The sequence below is a fragment of the Neolamprologus brichardi genome, chromosome 5 (assembly GCF_056152115.1).
Source record: "Neolamprologus brichardi isolate AB-2024 chromosome 5, ASM5615211v1, whole genome shotgun sequence".
Taxonomy (NCBI): Eukaryota; Metazoa; Chordata; class Actinopteri; order Cichliformes; family Cichlidae; genus Neolamprologus; species Neolamprologus brichardi.
In genome coordinates, this window is record NC_142108.1 from 13,917,119 (window position 1) to 13,933,274 (window position 16,156).

Sequence of the window (16,156 nt, forward strand, 5' to 3'; positions counted from 1 at the left end):
GACATTCAGGACAGAACTTGCTTGCTGACCTTTAAATTGTAGTATTTCGCCCGTGGGGGTCTTGGGTAGGCCTTTCAGGCAGATCTCACTAGTCAGAGCCAGACCAACGCCACAGCTACCGAGCAGAAAACCCACCTGGCTGATACCTGCATCCTAAACACGTCACAAACAGGACAACAAGAAAGCACTCAGATTTTTGAACATAATCAAAACATAAAATTAAAGTTTCCTGTGACGGTTTTTATACCTTGCGAGACAGCGGTACCTCAATAGGTACAGGTATAACTTCAGCAAGGAGGCATCCATAAAATGCCACCCAGAACATCCCGGGGTCACTGTTGGGGTACACCAGCGCCACCTACCAAGACAGTTTAGTTGGACGTTAAAACCAGCACTTTCTGGGGCCTGTGGTCATTTTAATTAAGTAAACCCTCTTCCATATCAGTCGTTTTACGTAACAGGACATAATAGACATAAAAGCAGCATAGAAGCAGTGTGTGAAAAACTATTTTCACACACTCTATGTGCTGTTATTTTCAACAACAACAACAACAAAAAATCTTGCCTCCCACAGAGGCAGCAGCAATAAATCGGGATACAGTCAATGTTCATTGCAAATACACAAGTTAAAAATAAATAAGTGTGCTGTAAATAAGTGGGATTTTTCTGAATGTGAGCTCTTACTCGGTCTCCTGGTTTGAGGATTTGCTCGTTTTTAGTGCCCAGTTTGTTTAGGAGGGTGTACGCCAGCTTCACACTGCGACTCCACAGCTTCCCTAACAGACAGATGGTAGATTTTTTTTTGGGGGGGGTTAGCACCTTTAGAAAAATATAATGTCAAAGAGTTTGCACATTTTTTTTTTACTATTACTAGGTTTTAAAATAATAAACATATATAATGTTATCTTTCAGTCGTCACAATAAGTGTTTATGACATTAAATGACATATCATTTTACTGACTTGATGACGCTACACTTCTCTCTTTGAATCTTGTGTCTCACCATAAGTCAGTGTATAGAGTGGTTTGCCCGTGATGTCGAGAGCAGTAAGGGCAGGGCTCTTCCCCTGAGTGGCTCCCCAGCGAGCCAGCGCTGCCTGCAGGGCTGGGGGCCAGTTACTGACCACTCCCAAAGGCTCCCCTTTCACTGGGATGATCTGACGGCCCTCTGGCTTGGGTGTGTTGGGGTCCGGTTGGGGCACTGTGAAAGAGAGACAACAGGACACTTTTGAGTATATTAGAGACTAATGAGATGAGATATCACAGAGGTAAAACCGGTCCATGCAGGGTATCAGTTTCCTCCTACACGGTTTCCCCCTTTGTTTCCTGAGCTCTCATGTTACCTGCTTTTTTTATTTACTATATATATATATATATATATATATATATATATATATATATATATATATATATATATATATATATATAAAAATCCAGGAATCTCTGTATGTCTCTGCATGTGTCTGTTCATCTGGTTTGCAGGGAATCTGACAGAGTGCAGTGTTGACTGTGAGCTACTTTCCTTATTCACAAGGGGTCACTATAGCAGATAGAGCCATATATTTTATGTGGCAGTTTTTACACCAGATGGCCTTCCTGACGCAAGCCCAAAGGGATTTTTGTCTCCTCCAGGGAGAGAAACCAGGGATTGTCGCTTGCTAGGTGAGTGCATGCACCACTGTACCATGGAGCCACTAAGTTTGAAGTTTTCAATAACACTGCACGTGAGACGTTCAGAGAACATCAGTAAATTCTAACCTGGCCACACACCTTTACAAGCAAATTCTCAACCTGCAAAAAAAAAAAATTGGGGACATTTATAAAACAATCAGTTCTTACCACATATGAAATGACTGGTTTAGTCATTGCATATGTGGTTTAATAAAATAATACAAACTAGGTTTCTCCTTACCAGCAGCTGTTGACTCAGTTAGCATTAGTACCCACAGGGAGTGGACATTGAGATAGTGGACTCTTATAGGTACCTGGGTGTTCACCTGAATAATAAACTGGACTGGAGCCACAACACTGATGCTCTTTACAGGAAGGGTCAGAGCAGACTCTACCTGCTGAGGTGGCTGAGGTCATTTGGAGTCCAGGGAGTGCTTTTAAAGACCTTCTATGACTCTGTGGTTTCATCTGTCATTTTTTACAGTGTAGTATGTTGGAGCAGCAGTTTATCAGCAGCTGAGAGGAAGAGGTTGGATAAACTCATCAGGAAGGCCAGCTCTGTTCTGGGATGCACCCTGGACCCAGTACAGGTGGTGGGAGACAGAAGGACTCTGGCCAAAATAACATCTCTGATGGACAGAGTCTCCCACCCCATGCATGTAGATGTTGCTGAACTGCAGAGCTCCTTCAGTGACAGACTGCTGCATCCTCGATGCATGAAGGAGCGTTTCCGCAGGTCCTTCCTCCCTGCAGCTGTCAGACTGTACAATCTGAACTGCTCCCAACAAACATAGATGTTTACATCAATGCTGTAACTGCAATAAGTTAGTTAATTAACCAATTCGCACTACAACCTGGTTTGCCTCTTACCTGTAATTATTTTTATTTAATTTAATAACTGTACAGTACTCTCTGTTTATAGTAACTATTGTCCTTAATGTAAATATGTAAGAAAAATTGTGTATGTTTCTGTTCCGTGTCCTGTGTACTGTTTGTTTGTATATTTGTCTTTTTGGCTGCTGTTACAACCAAATTTCCCCTTGTGGGACAATTAGAGGATTATTCTATTCTATTCTATATACATTTGTAAAACAGGTAAGTGTTCATAAATAATCAGAAATGTCTTTTTGGAGCACTACATCTGACTATTTTAACTTATTATAAAACATTGGACTAAGGAGGGGCACAAATTCCAGTTTTTCTATGTGTAATTTGTGCAAGTCAAACAGTCTACCGCTACAGCTAATTCAGTGCAGCAGCATACCTTCTACAATCTCCTCGGCGTCATCGGTGAAGAAGTCACTGAGCGGGGGCCTCTTAGGCCTCTTCAGGGTGTTCAGCAGCTGCTGAATCTTAGTGGAGACCCTGCTGCTTACAGGAACTCCTACAGGCAGGGTGAAGGTGGAGAGGGGCAGCAGCAGGGATAAATACACAGTCACACATCCCACGGCTCTGACACACAGTGACAGAACATTAGAACATTGTTTAAGCATCTTACCATCACATAGTCTGCTGTTTTTCATGCCGTAACTTTTTAGTAAAAAATTGAATTAACCACAGATACACCATTTTGAATCAACTGTAACATATGTCCGGACTGAAAAGCAGCAGCGCGGTGGGTGGCGTCAACACAAGGAGAACGGAGTGAGAGCCGGGATAAAGGTTTTTTTGGTTTGGGATCACACATGAGGATTCTTTTTGTGCGTGTAGACGTTGCTTTTGTTTCATTTCCTGGTAAAATCACTAAGTACACACAGCAGGGAGAGTCAGAAACACAGAACGCCATGGACATTGTAGATTAAGGAGTTTCCTTACTCTGTATATTACCTCTTCCTATCAGCCGGTCAAAAATAATTTGACAGAGTGGGAAAAAAAAAAGAAAGAAAAATCGGGAAGAAAAACAACTTGATTAATAAAAAGGTCACAGCTGGAAGTCAACACTTACTTGAAGAAAGAGAAATCAGATTCTTGCAAAGAGACACAAAATGTTAAAAATTAACTGTTCTCCATTACCATCCGCTGTCTCCATCATGCTCGAGCGGCTCTGTCCCCGGCTCATCCCTCGGACGACAGCGTTGGAGGGCAGGTCCACGCGTGGGCCTCTGGCCGGAGGGGCCACAGCTGTCACATCTGGAGGAGGTGCACTATTCTCTGAGTGGGCTGTAAGGGAAAGCAGTGAGATTTCCACGTGTTTTAATGGGACGAATGTACTGTAGCTATAATTTTAATTTTAAATTTAAAAAATAAAAATAAAACACTCATGCATTAGCAAAACACAAAAGACTATTATTACCTTCACACATGGCAGTGAAAAGCCCCCAGTTTATTTGTATGTGAAACACTACTCACAAGCTAACTATAGCTGGTAGGTTTATGTACTCTGCGTTACAGGATTAGGCTATATTAAAGCTAGTTGTACAGCATTACATAAATTGACCAATCAGATGATCCAAACTTTTTACCTGCTGCTTTTCCTCCAGTTAAATAATTAATAAGTCTACTGTCCTTTGCTTTAACATACACAACGTCTGCACAGAATATTCTCCACACAGGTGCACGTCTCACCAATGCGACTGTGAGCCAGCATGTCCGTCACTGCGGCAGTGCGAGGCTGCTCGTGGGGCTGGTGCTGAGGTTGGTACTGTGGTTGGTGGTGAGGCTTATAAAGAGGCTGGTACTGCGGTTTGTACTGAGGCTGAGGTTGGCTCTGAGGCTGTGGTTTGGCCTCCTGTGAGAGGGTGGAGGAAGCCGAGGAGGAGGTGGAAGAGCCCTGGACGATGTGGTTGACCCAAGACTCCGGGCTCTGCAGGTTGGGGTTGACCTGAGGCTGGGGAGCAACCACTGACGACTGCCTGCGCACGGCTGTCTCATCTTCGGACCCAGACGAGGAGTCTTAGTGCCACAAAACAAAATGTAAATGTCCATAATTCTTAACTAAAAAGTCCAACTTTAATGCCTTCGCGCGTCCTACCTGGTGGTGTGCGTGTTTCAATGGGTGACTGCACGTATGTGGACCTCCGTTTGGTAGGCATGGGGAGCGCCATCTTCTCCTCCTTATGTTTAGCCAAGGCAGCTTGTACTGCCTCAGTATGGATATCTGTATTGACACAAACACATTTAGTTTAGGTAGAGATTAGTTCCAATGGCTTTGGATCTCATTCAGAGCAACAAAACAAAGAAGGCCACAAAGAAAAAAAGCTGTTAACATTCTTTCAACATGACTCAAGAATGTACATTTTGTTTACTACCTCCATTTATGGTCTTTTTCTTCCATTAGTGAGACCTTTTCTTTTCCGTTATATGAAAGTTTATTGAACTACTTCAAAAAGTCACCGCTGTGTGAATAACATTTTCATATGTTTGAATGATTTCCATAGGGGATCTCAACCGAGGAGCCGAGCCCCCTAAATGAGATTTCAAGGCACAGTAACTAACTTTAGGAGTCCCACGATAAAGAAAAAAAAGAAGAAGAGAAGAATCTAGCAAGCTTGCAAAATAATGATGAAAAACATTACTTTGCTTTAGCTGGTGACAGCATTTTTTTGAGAGCAGGAGTGTAGTGTTATGTCTATAAGTCATGTTTAAAACTTGAAGAACGGTGACAGGTGAGAAGCCTGAAGAAATCCTTACAGGAAGACAGCGTTTTCCCAATGAAACAGCACACAGAGAGGAGAGAGCCAAGCCGTGTATTAGCCCACTCACATGCCTACACGCGCAAATGCACACAGTAATGAATGCCGAGATACTTTCACTTGATGACACCCACAGGCGCATTAAAAGGCACCGCGTAGACAGACGCACGCTCAGACCACAAAACAGAACACGCGCCACAAAAAGCGACTTAGTGAATTTTCACATCTATCGACTGGAGGGCATCATTTTTGTTGAAACATCAACAGATTTAAATAAATCACAGAGCACAGCTCATTTCACAGCAGCAGCGGGGACCATAATTACATAACTGCCATTCTGCTTAACAGATTGTTCTCAGCTAAATCATTCTCTCTCATAATGTGCTGTTGCGCATCCTCGCACCGGAGCGTCAGGAGAGACGACTCCTTGCACATGTCCGGGAGGATGAGGGCGGTTTCCACGGTGATGGGCACAGTGGGGTGCGTGGCAGCTTGCGGTGAGTTTTACTCCAGTTCCAATCAACACTGACATGTGGGCAGCTGAGGACCTTTACTTAGTTATGTCTTTGATGCATGCCCGTTTTATTTATTTATTTATCTTCTTAATCTGAATCTAAAATGGTGTACATAAAACATAAAGTGTAATCATAGCGAGAGCAGCTCCAGAAAGCAGTCAGCGGTGTATTCAAGTGAACTCCGTAGTGACAGGCTGTGTAAGAGGTGTAATAACTGGAGGAAGCCAGAGGCAATTCAATTGTTCTGCAGTCTGTTAAAATTATAACCACCTTATTTTTTGTGTTCCTCACTGCTGCAGTTTCGACTATTCTTACATTATTTTAGGCTATAACACTTCTAATTAGAAATCTCTGACCTGCCATTTTCTAACAACATGACTCAAGGCCATCAAGTTCATTTTTTCTGTCGAGTAGGATCACAACTTTGGTTCTGATAGAAACTCCTCATCAGTTTTTGGATGAACTGCCATTATAAGCCTACTATAGTAAACATTTGTTCCCCAGAGGGGTACACCTCCTGACTTTAGTGATCTTCTTTTTTTCCTCATGCCACCATCAGAAACACATGTGCATTTTTATTTTATTTTTTATGTAAAATGTCTCATGTACTCTCAAATACATGCTGCCAGCCTTTATCATGAGATATCCATGTGCCTCAGGGTGAAATGTAACACTTTTGATGATTTTTTTCATTAGTGCAAAATTACAACAAAGTACCTTAAAACTGATGGGCTCAGCTTTAGCTTCTGTTTTACTGCACATTAGCAAAACGTGCGCAAGCTAATTAACGTGCTAACATCAGTTATTAGCACTGCCATTGTACATGGCAAGACTAACATTCAGCTTCAGCATACACCCCATAAACTTACTACCACAACTCTTCTTCCCCTCACCTACAACCGGTTGTGGCAGATTCCCTTTTAACAGGAAGAAACCTCCAGCAGGTTTTTTCCTGTTAAAAGGGAGTTTTTCCTTCCCACTGTCACCAAATGCCTGCTCATAGGGGGTCATTATTGTTGGGGTTTTCTCTCCATTATTGTAGGGTTGCTACTTTACAGTATAAAGTGCTTGAGGCAACTGCTGTTGTGATTTGGTGCTATATAAATAAAATTGAATTGAATGGAATCACCACAGCTTCAGACTTAGTCGTGTAGCCTAAAATTTGCAAGATCAGGAACAGAAATATTGTTTTATACATTCTGTGCTGAAATGGTTTTTGTTGATTTTCTCCAAACCTCAGAGTTAAATATGCACTATGTGGACACAGTATTGGGCCAAACAATGCCTTAATCTTGGAATTCAGGTGTTTTCAGTCTCATTGCCACAGGTGTATAAAACCAAAGAAACCTAGCCACACAGGCTGCCTCTAAAAACATTTCTGAAAGAATGGGTCCTCTTAGATTTTAGTTGAATAAACATAATTGTGAAAACATCAATGTGTGTTGTGTTGTATTTCCTCAGTGCATCAATATATTTGCATATTCTGTATTTTCCAACATGTAAAGGAACTTCTTGTCCACTGTGACACTCCTTTTTGTTCTCATCCTGCAATATAAAATTAGTTGAGGAATACCATCTGCCATTCAGCTTGGTTTTATTTTACATTTTCTCATCTCTCAATTTTAACCACTTTTGCAGTATTTGCAATTCTTTATACCAGAATTCATTTCATATGTCGGAGACTTTCGAGACTACAAAAACATTGTGGAACAAAGCACAACAATTCTGGGAGCAATTTTCATTCCACTAAATATGGAATCCAAATTAAGGGTTTTGAACCACAGAAGTGACTGTGACATAGACAATAACACAGATAAATGCATGTGTCTCAAATCTAAATTCACTGCCCACTACACTGTAAACTACTGATTGTCTTATAAAAGAGCAGTAACTGAATACACAAGGGAGCTTTATTGCCAAGTTTGACTCACGGTAAGTATAACAATCATAGCCTGACCAACATAACAACAACCTATTTTGAAGCCAGGACACAAATATAGCTTTTGGGGACTTTCAATATTTAAATTCTTATCTATCATGCAATGCCATCAGCGAAACATCAAAACAAAGATTTATTTCCTAACACAGACCTGTTATCACAATTTCAATTTAGCCTCTACTGAATTTTTTTAAGCTCTAATCTTTCTGAATCCTCCAACCAGATTAAACAAAAATAATGTATGTTGCCCCTGCCAGTAAGATTTTCTGTAAAGCTGAAACATTTTTAGACAACTCTCCACCAAACTCCAGTCTGACAGACAGACTTTAGATTAGTCAGCCTGGCATTTAGCATGCTGCACAGGCTGAGAGGCTTTTTAAGAAAAGAACCAGCAGGGTGTGGGTCAGCCCACAGGGAGATGCTTTTAGAGTCCGACTCTCAGTCAACAAACACTAGTTGTGTCCTGCACACGTGCTTTGTGCTTCTCTTGTCTCATCTTCACGTGAAAAGGAAACAACCATCTCTGAATCGAGGAGGGGGCCTAAGGGTACATCTTTCAACATGTAACAATGCTGAGATCGCAGACATTCCCTACTCTCTGTGAATGGTACTCGTGACTATTGATCATCAGTCTTGGCAACTTACACAGTAATGATCATGAAACTGGCCGCACAGCCCCACTGTTAGTCAGTGGTGTTGGTTTTGATCATTAAGTAAATATGGCGTTTATGAGGCTGAGGAAATCTGAGGAAGAAACCATGTTGCTGAGGAAGCTGCAGAACATGTCACACGGATGAGTGACGAAACGTTTCTCCCACTGAAAACACAGCGGCTGAACAGAATCAACTTTCTCAGATCTTTACCACTTATATAGGATTTTTTTGTAAAAAAAAAAGAAAAAAAAGAAATCTGTATTTCCCTGCTCTCCTCACAACCTTCTCATACATAGCCAGCCACTGACATCACTCTTCTGCCTGAGAAGGGGGTCCTCACTAAGGGGGTTTCCCAGCTGCGGCAAAGCACTGCTGTCTGCCTCGCTCTCACACACACGTTCCCCACAGCTCTTTAATTTGTCCCTTTGAAACAGCCCAGGATCTGAGCTTAAAAACAGACTGTTGTCGGATCGTTTCAGCTCTGAAAACTGTGCTGTAGTGCGCTGTACCGCTGGTGGGACCGTGGTGGGACAACCAAATGGGATAAAGAACATTTTGGCGCTGGACTTCTCGCTCACCTGATCTGTAGCGGTCATCCCGGGTTCCTCCACTGCGATGCGTTCTGCGAGCGCGTCGCTCACGATACCGGGATGAGCTGGAGGATGGAGGTGCATGGCTCGAGGAACTAGGAGCAGGAGGCTGTACGTTTTGAGGAGGTGGTGCTGTAAAATAAACACAAACAATCAAAAACTGCTTTACATACTCATTTCTGCAAACACTTTGATTTAATAGGCAGGCCTTGAGTATCTGCTGAACTTTTAACTGTTTCTGTTAAACACGATCTGTTTAACTGTGCTGTGGAAGGTGATGATTTGGTTTATGTCCTTCTGCACTACCCGCTAGAGTCAGAGCCATGTAGTAGCACTGTCTTAACATTGCTATTGTAGAGCTGGAGCTTGCTTTTGATCCTATATATTTCTCAGTCACCTATAAGCACCTCTAGCTTTGTTAACTCTGGCTGTGATGTTTTTATGGGCTCTGTTGTGGCTGCTCACCAGGCTACCAAAGTACGTGAATTCTTAGCAACGGGGTGGCTAGAGGAGGAGGTAGAGCAGGTCATCATCTACTAATCAGAAGGTTGGTGGTTTGTAGTCTTGGACAAAGTATTCAAAGTATTCTTGGACAAGATTCTGGAATCTGAGTTGCTCCCAAATATGTGTTGTTCATCAGTGTGAACAGAAGCAGTGCATAAATGAAACGGTGTATAAAGCACATTGAATGTTCATCTGGAGTGGGAAAGCACTATATAGGAATCAGACCATTTAATATTCTTCAGAACCTCAGTGATGATAGTAATGATATTAATGAGCATCACAACAAAGACTGGATAGTTTTCTCTGTTTTAGGAAAACCTCAAATGCCACTTTAGCCTTTTTACCATGAAACCATGTTGCTGTCGTATGTGCACAGTGTGGCTGTGCATTAAACACACCATGTATACTTGTCATGTCAATTGGTCTCTGCTATTGCTATTATTACAGATGGCCGCTCCTCTGTGAGTCTGGTTCTGTCGGAAGTTTTTCCTGTTAAAAGGGGGGTCCTTCCTTCCTTTTTAGGTGGGCTTTTTGGACGTTGTTTTAAGGACATGGATTGTCATATTCCAACTGAGAGAATCGGCTCGTTTTTGTCTGCTTTGTAGATCTGTTGTTCCAAGTCTGTTTTTAATTTCATTTTTGTAACATAATAAATAAAAAGCTACTAAAAAAAACTATGGGTGTGAAATCATTCTATTTTTAGATATAGTTTTTTTAATTTAAGTCAAGAACAGATTCTTTGCCACAGCAAAAAGACAAAGAAAAATATTGTTTTGAGTATGCCTAAGCAAGACAGGAAAACAGCAAAGACACGAGGGATGCACATCTATGCTTAGCCCGATCAAAAAAGGGATTATGAACACTTACGTGGAGTGTGGATTATGTAGGGAGCCAGGAGTTTTGCCCTTTTCTTCTCATAGCCCTTCTGTGTGATGTCACCTGTAGAAAAAAATAAAATAAAATAAAACTCTGTATTGCTTCTGAAAAAATGAGCATAAGATATGCCACCATAAAAATAACAAAACATCTCATTGTTTTATTTGATGGAATTCAAATATACACCATTTAGTCACACTGTCAAAGGTGCTCATTTGAACCCTGAACTTTAATAAAAAATGTTATGATGGTAGTGTTTTCACATTTCTTTTTGCCATTAAAACAATATCAGCATTATTAATATCACTTTTTTCCTCTCATTAACCCTGCTTCAGCAAAGCGGATCGTAGAAAGACTGTCATAAGGACCAAGCAACAGTTACTCAAGAGTTATCGCAGATCGATGGTAGAATAAACAGCTTCAGCATGATCAGCTTTCTATCTGTGAATGGAGTCAGCCAACACCTGTTCCAACCCACTGTGATAGAAAAAGCAGGAAGCAGCAGGGGAAAAAAATGATAAAGAAGATGATGAAAACACAGCTGGACCCACACAGTGTTGCAGTAATCTCTGGAGATGACTGCAGGCGTCAAACATGTGGCTCAATTCCAGCCTCAAAGAAGAGAAAAACAAAACAGGACTAAATCTGGAAACGTACGGAAGCGTGGGCAAGAAATGGGATGATTCAGAGACACCGAGAGAAAAGAGAGAAGTGTGAAAACTGAGGACAAGAAAGGGAAAAACGGAAATGCAGAGAAGATAAAGCGATGAAGTCAGAAAAAGCTTATGAAGATGAGAATGATGCTGCAAAGGACAGAAGAGGAGGAATCCTGAGCTACGGGTTTGACTTGATCGTATTCAAGTGATAGGTAAGCAGTGTCCCTTCGACACCATCTTCCATCCCTCCTGCCAACAGCCCATCTGCAGCTTCCTCCACCCCACCAGACCCAACACAGCCTGACTGAGCTCTCGGCTGGCCCCGAAGCGATACAGAAACTCTGCCAAACTCTTCTGTGGGCAAAGCTGTCAGGTTTTGAGTTACTAAAAATCCATCTGGAGAGCCCGTACACACTCTTACAGTAATTGTGTTGATCAGCAATGATTCATTCAGTATGTTCACCAGTAGCTGCCCTGGCTGCTTTTTAAACTTCATCTCCACATGTCTCTGAAACAACCTGTTATCCTTTTACAGTGCCTGAAAATGTCTGTACGAAGGGGAGATAGCTTTATATCAACTACAAGTATTGCCCGGTCTGATGGAGGACCCTGATGTTTGTGAATCAGCCACTCAGTAGCATAATGCCCTGCGGGCCTCAGTTTTAATCTGTGATTACAATTTAGGATTCTGAGATGCAAAGAAAAATACAAATCTTTCTGGCACTGATTTTTATTCTCTGCCCAGTTACAGCACAGAGGACAACAGAGAGGAGATGAGGATTTTCTGATGTGGTTCCAATAAACCACAAAGTTAAAAGCACTAACGTGAAGTGAGCATCTTGTTACAAAGACAAAGGGTGGAATATAAAGCAGCAAGTGAAGTGTCACTTTTTGAAGTCGGTGTGTTAAAAGCAAAGCAGCATAAAATTGGGACAAAATCATGATGGTTACACGAATCCCCAAAACAGAAGACCTTCCAGCGCAAACCAAAACAGAAAGAGGTTCAAGGTCACAAATTTGTATGAATTCTTTACAGGAGATGTGCAAAGAAGTTTGCACTGTGAACATGTTATTATTAAATCAACATGAAACGCATATGATTTACAACACATGCAGTCAAGACATCATCCAAGTTCGCTCTGAGTAACTTTAAATCTACTTAGAAAACCGCTCAGAGAAATAGCTGACGATTTGTATCCGCAATTATATGCAAACTTCATCTTTAGATGAAGACCATCAGTTATGACTAAACAGTCCAGAAAAAAAAATACACCAATACCTTTGAAACTGTCGTTTGCTTAAACTTTAGTTATTCTTATTTTGTAAAGGGTGAGAATGTGTGCCCTCACATGTTAGGCTAAAGGTGTTTTTAACTGTGGTGGATATTCAAACTGGGCCTCTGTTTCCTGCTTTATGATTGTTGGAATTTTTGGATTTGTTGTTATGAATGCATGAAAACAATAAGAATCACATTTTGCGTAATTGACATTACAGATGATACAAAGATCCTCCTCTTATATTTAAAAACTGACTAATCTGCTTGGTCTCAAACAGAACCTTTAACACAACTCTTAAGCAGAAGAGACAGAAAATCTTAGGCAACCTACAACACAGCCATATAAATTGCCACACTGCTGACATCACTGTGGATAGGACGGTAACAGTGAAAGTGCTCCTGTTTGGAAGATATCGCCTGAGAGCCCGCTCCAACACAATATCTGCTCGGCGACTGAGGGCCCTTTTTTCTGAAAATGGAAGAAAAGCAAACACTTCCATAAGTAATGCATGAACAGTACAGTTGGCCACGCTCAGTCACACAATTTATTTTTAGCTTATGTGAACAGGCAGTTTCACTGCAGATAGGCAGAGAGGGAGATGGAGTCAGTGAAGGGGGAGGGGCTTGTGTGGCATTAAATGAATCTCAAAGTAATCACTGTTCCATCTGGATGATTTGAAAGTCATCTGTGTTTTTACGGCTGCGTCATCACATTTGGTCTCCAGCAGTTGAATTTGAAGGGTTAAACTGATGTGAAAGCACTGCATGCGATCAGTGAACTACAGGTGATTAGAGCCCTGCATGAAAATATGTATGTGTGCTCCCTTATATTTTTTTTTTCCATCAATTATTCCTAAAATGTGACTATAAAAAAAAAAAACTATTACAATTACCAACATCTTTTTTTTTTTTGTACTTTTCCAAAAAGCTATTTTGAGTGAGGTTTTCCATGGGATTGGAAACACTTCAACGCTTGCAGCTTGTAGCAGTGCCTCGCCCTGTGAATAAAGGGCACAGGAAAAACAAAAAAAACTGATATGGCAAGTTCTTAGAAGAAGGATCAGTTAGTGTGACGCGCCTCAATTTTTCACATCATCATAGAAAAAAAAATCGAAGTGCAATATGCTAGAAATGGCTCCAGAAGCATTTATAAAGACTTTGGGGTTTTCTCAGTTCATGATAACTAGCACAACAACTCAAACCACCTTTAGTAGATGGTGTGTTTTATGGATACCCATAAATCCTATTAAAACCTATTAAAATTTGGAGTTAAAGTTCCAAAGTTTATGCTCTCCTCTACATGTTCCAATGCCATCCAGTGGGCTGGATTGGAGATCTTTAATGGGCCCATTCTGGCCCCTGGGTTTTTGTTTAACATCCCTAGTCTAGCGATAGAGGAACTCTCCATAGTGTCGGGCATCATACAAAGTTCACACTATGAACACAGCCCAGAAGTGGTGAAAAAAAATCCACGAGAACGGCAGAGCACCTGCAGATAACTCCACACCTCAACGTAATCTTTGTTAAAGTGTCCAGTGTGAGACAAAAATTGACTGTTCGGTAACACAGATGAGATAAAAATGTAATTTTCTGATAAAAGTTATAAATGTTGTGTTTGGAGGACAAAACAAGTTATGTGGACGGGCCATCAAGATTTGGGACCTGGACAGATTAGGTCTGAATTTCATTGAGAAATTTTGCAGGAGCGTGTCAGAGCAGCAGTCCATGACCATGGACCTCGGTTGTGTTGTGCAAGCAGAATGAGTCAAAGCACACAGGTACATCCACAATGATATTGTTAAAAAATAAATAAAACTAATGTTTTGCAATGGCCAAGGTTAAATCCTGTTTTTCTGACATTCTGTTCAATAAGAACAATCCTGAAACATTTATGAGCTGAAATGGTTTCGTTGGGAGATTTTTTCCTCCTCGCCATTGTGCAAGTCTCATAAGTAAAGGTCGTCACTGTTTGACTCTTTCCCGCGAAAATACGACGTTTGACAATCTCCCCGTACCCTTAATGACAAAGTTCGGTCCCCTAAATGTATATCACCACCATATTTCAGGCCTGCTTCTCGTGCAAGCAGGCCTGAAATATGACAGAAAGTGCTAGTGGTTACCCCTAGCAGGCATCCAAGGGGAAGCAAATTAAGGAGGGTCTATATTCAAGAATTCCCATACTTTACCAACAATTTTCAGTAAAAACATGAGGCACTACTGTTTTAGTCAGTGGGTAAATATAATGACATTGTAATTTCACATAAAAAACATTGAAATCCCATTTAATTAGAGGGGAATTACACCCTTAGTTGCAAGCCATATTATAAAATGTTACCAGAAAAAGAGTTAAAAAGATGTATTATTTAGCCTAGCTTATATTATAAAGACAAACGTGTCTACACACACTATAGATGCAAACAGTCAAAGAAATCTGATCAAGGCAAATCACAGCCCTGCTGAGGTGATGAGGGCCTCACTCGTTAACCCACTTTCTCAGAGTGGCCCAGTCACGTCTGTCCTATTGGTGGAGAGGTCACCATGCGACTATTTCAGTGTTACAGTCAGGCTTCACACGAGGCTGCCGCCACTCTGCTCTTTTGTCTTTGTTTGACAGTTGCATCAGTAAAGGAAACCGCCTCAGAGCGTACGTTTGCACTTTCCACGACGTGAAGGGGAGAAACATCAAAGCAGTGCCTTGTCTAAGCCCTCCACACTCTCACACTTTCTAGCTTCAGATTATTTGAATTGCAGCAGGCCTGCACTCTCCTTCCTCCCCACAGGCACTCAGTCTGAATAGTAATTAGCTACTGCCCTCTATTTTCTTTCCCTGCTTCTTTCTCTCCCTCATCACATTATCATTCGAATACTTGGTCTCCAAAAAGAAAAAAAAGAAACAAACAACTTAAAGTCGTGTTAACACCTGCTTTGTGAAAATTATATAAACACTTGGCAAAATATTACAGAGGAAACGTGGATTTCCTGCCGTTTTCTCTCATCTTACAAGACCGAATAAGCCTGATGATAATGTGTCTACTATAATCACACAATAGCAAACTCCAAGGAGGATCCTCCAAACGGAAGAAAACAAGTTTGTCAGTGAAGTATTCGAATTTACCCAGAGTAACTGACATACGGCCCCTCCTCTTTGGCTCTGGAGCTCCTCTGCATTTGCCTGAGTTCAAGGGAACATGTACAGTGGGGCAAAAAAGTATTTAGTCAGCCACCGATTGTGCAAGTTCCCCCACTTAAAATGATGACAGAGGTCAGTAATTTGCACCAGAGGTACACTTCAACTGTGAGAGACAGAATGTGAAAAAAAAATCCATGAATTCACATGGTAGGATTTGTAAAGAATTTATTCGTAAATCAGGGTGGAAAATAAGTATTTGGTCAATAACAAAAATACAACTCAATATTTTGTAACATAACCTTTGTTGGCAATAACAGAGGTCAAACGTTTACTATAGGTCTTTACCAGGTTTGCACACACAGTAGCTGGTATTTTGGCCCATTCCTCCATGCAGATCTTCTCAAGAGCAGTGATGTTTTGGGGCTGTCGCCGAGCAACACGGACTTTCAACTCCCGCCACAGATTTTCTATGGGGTTGAGGTCTGGAGACTGGCTAGGCCACTCCAGGACTTTCAAATGCTTCTTACGGAGCCACTCCTTTGTTGCCCGGGCGGTGTGTTTTGGATCATTGTCATGTTGGAAGACCCAGCCTCGTTCCATCTGCAAAGTTCTCACTGATGGAAGGAGGTTTTGGCTCAAAATCTCACGATACTTGGCCCCATTCATTCTGTCCTTAACATGGATCAGTCGTCCTGTCCCCTTGGCAGAAAAACAG

At 41.4% G+C, this 16,156-nt stretch overlaps 1 protein-coding gene across 3 annotated transcripts in view; it reads right to left on the bottom strand.

Moving 5' to 3' along the window:
* The window catches only part of dip2bb (DIP2 acetate--CoA ligase B (putative)b), a 45,229-nt gene that overhangs the window by 17,216 nt on the left and 11,857 nt on the right, over positions 1 to 16,156 (bottom strand). For all 3 annotated transcript variants that reach the window (XM_087840716.1, XM_087840715.1, XM_087840714.1), the window contains exons 2-11: positions 10,371 to 10,442; positions 8,988 to 9,131; positions 4,642 to 4,767; positions 4,236 to 4,562; positions 3,684 to 3,830; positions 2,935 to 3,054; positions 1,003 to 1,200; positions 685 to 776; positions 248 to 358; positions 30 to 153 (exon numbers count right to left, since the gene is read on the bottom strand). In XM_087840716.1, coding sequence (XP_087696842.1) covers positions 30 to 153; positions 248 to 358; positions 685 to 776; positions 1,003 to 1,200; positions 2,935 to 3,054; positions 3,684 to 3,830; positions 4,236 to 4,562; positions 4,642 to 4,767; positions 8,988 to 9,131; positions 10,371 to 10,442 — 1,461 coding nt within the window. The remainder of the gene's footprint in view (positions 1 to 29; positions 154 to 247; positions 359 to 684; positions 777 to 1,002; positions 1,201 to 2,934; positions 3,055 to 3,683; positions 3,831 to 4,235; positions 4,563 to 4,641; positions 4,768 to 8,987; positions 9,132 to 10,370; positions 10,443 to 16,156) is intronic.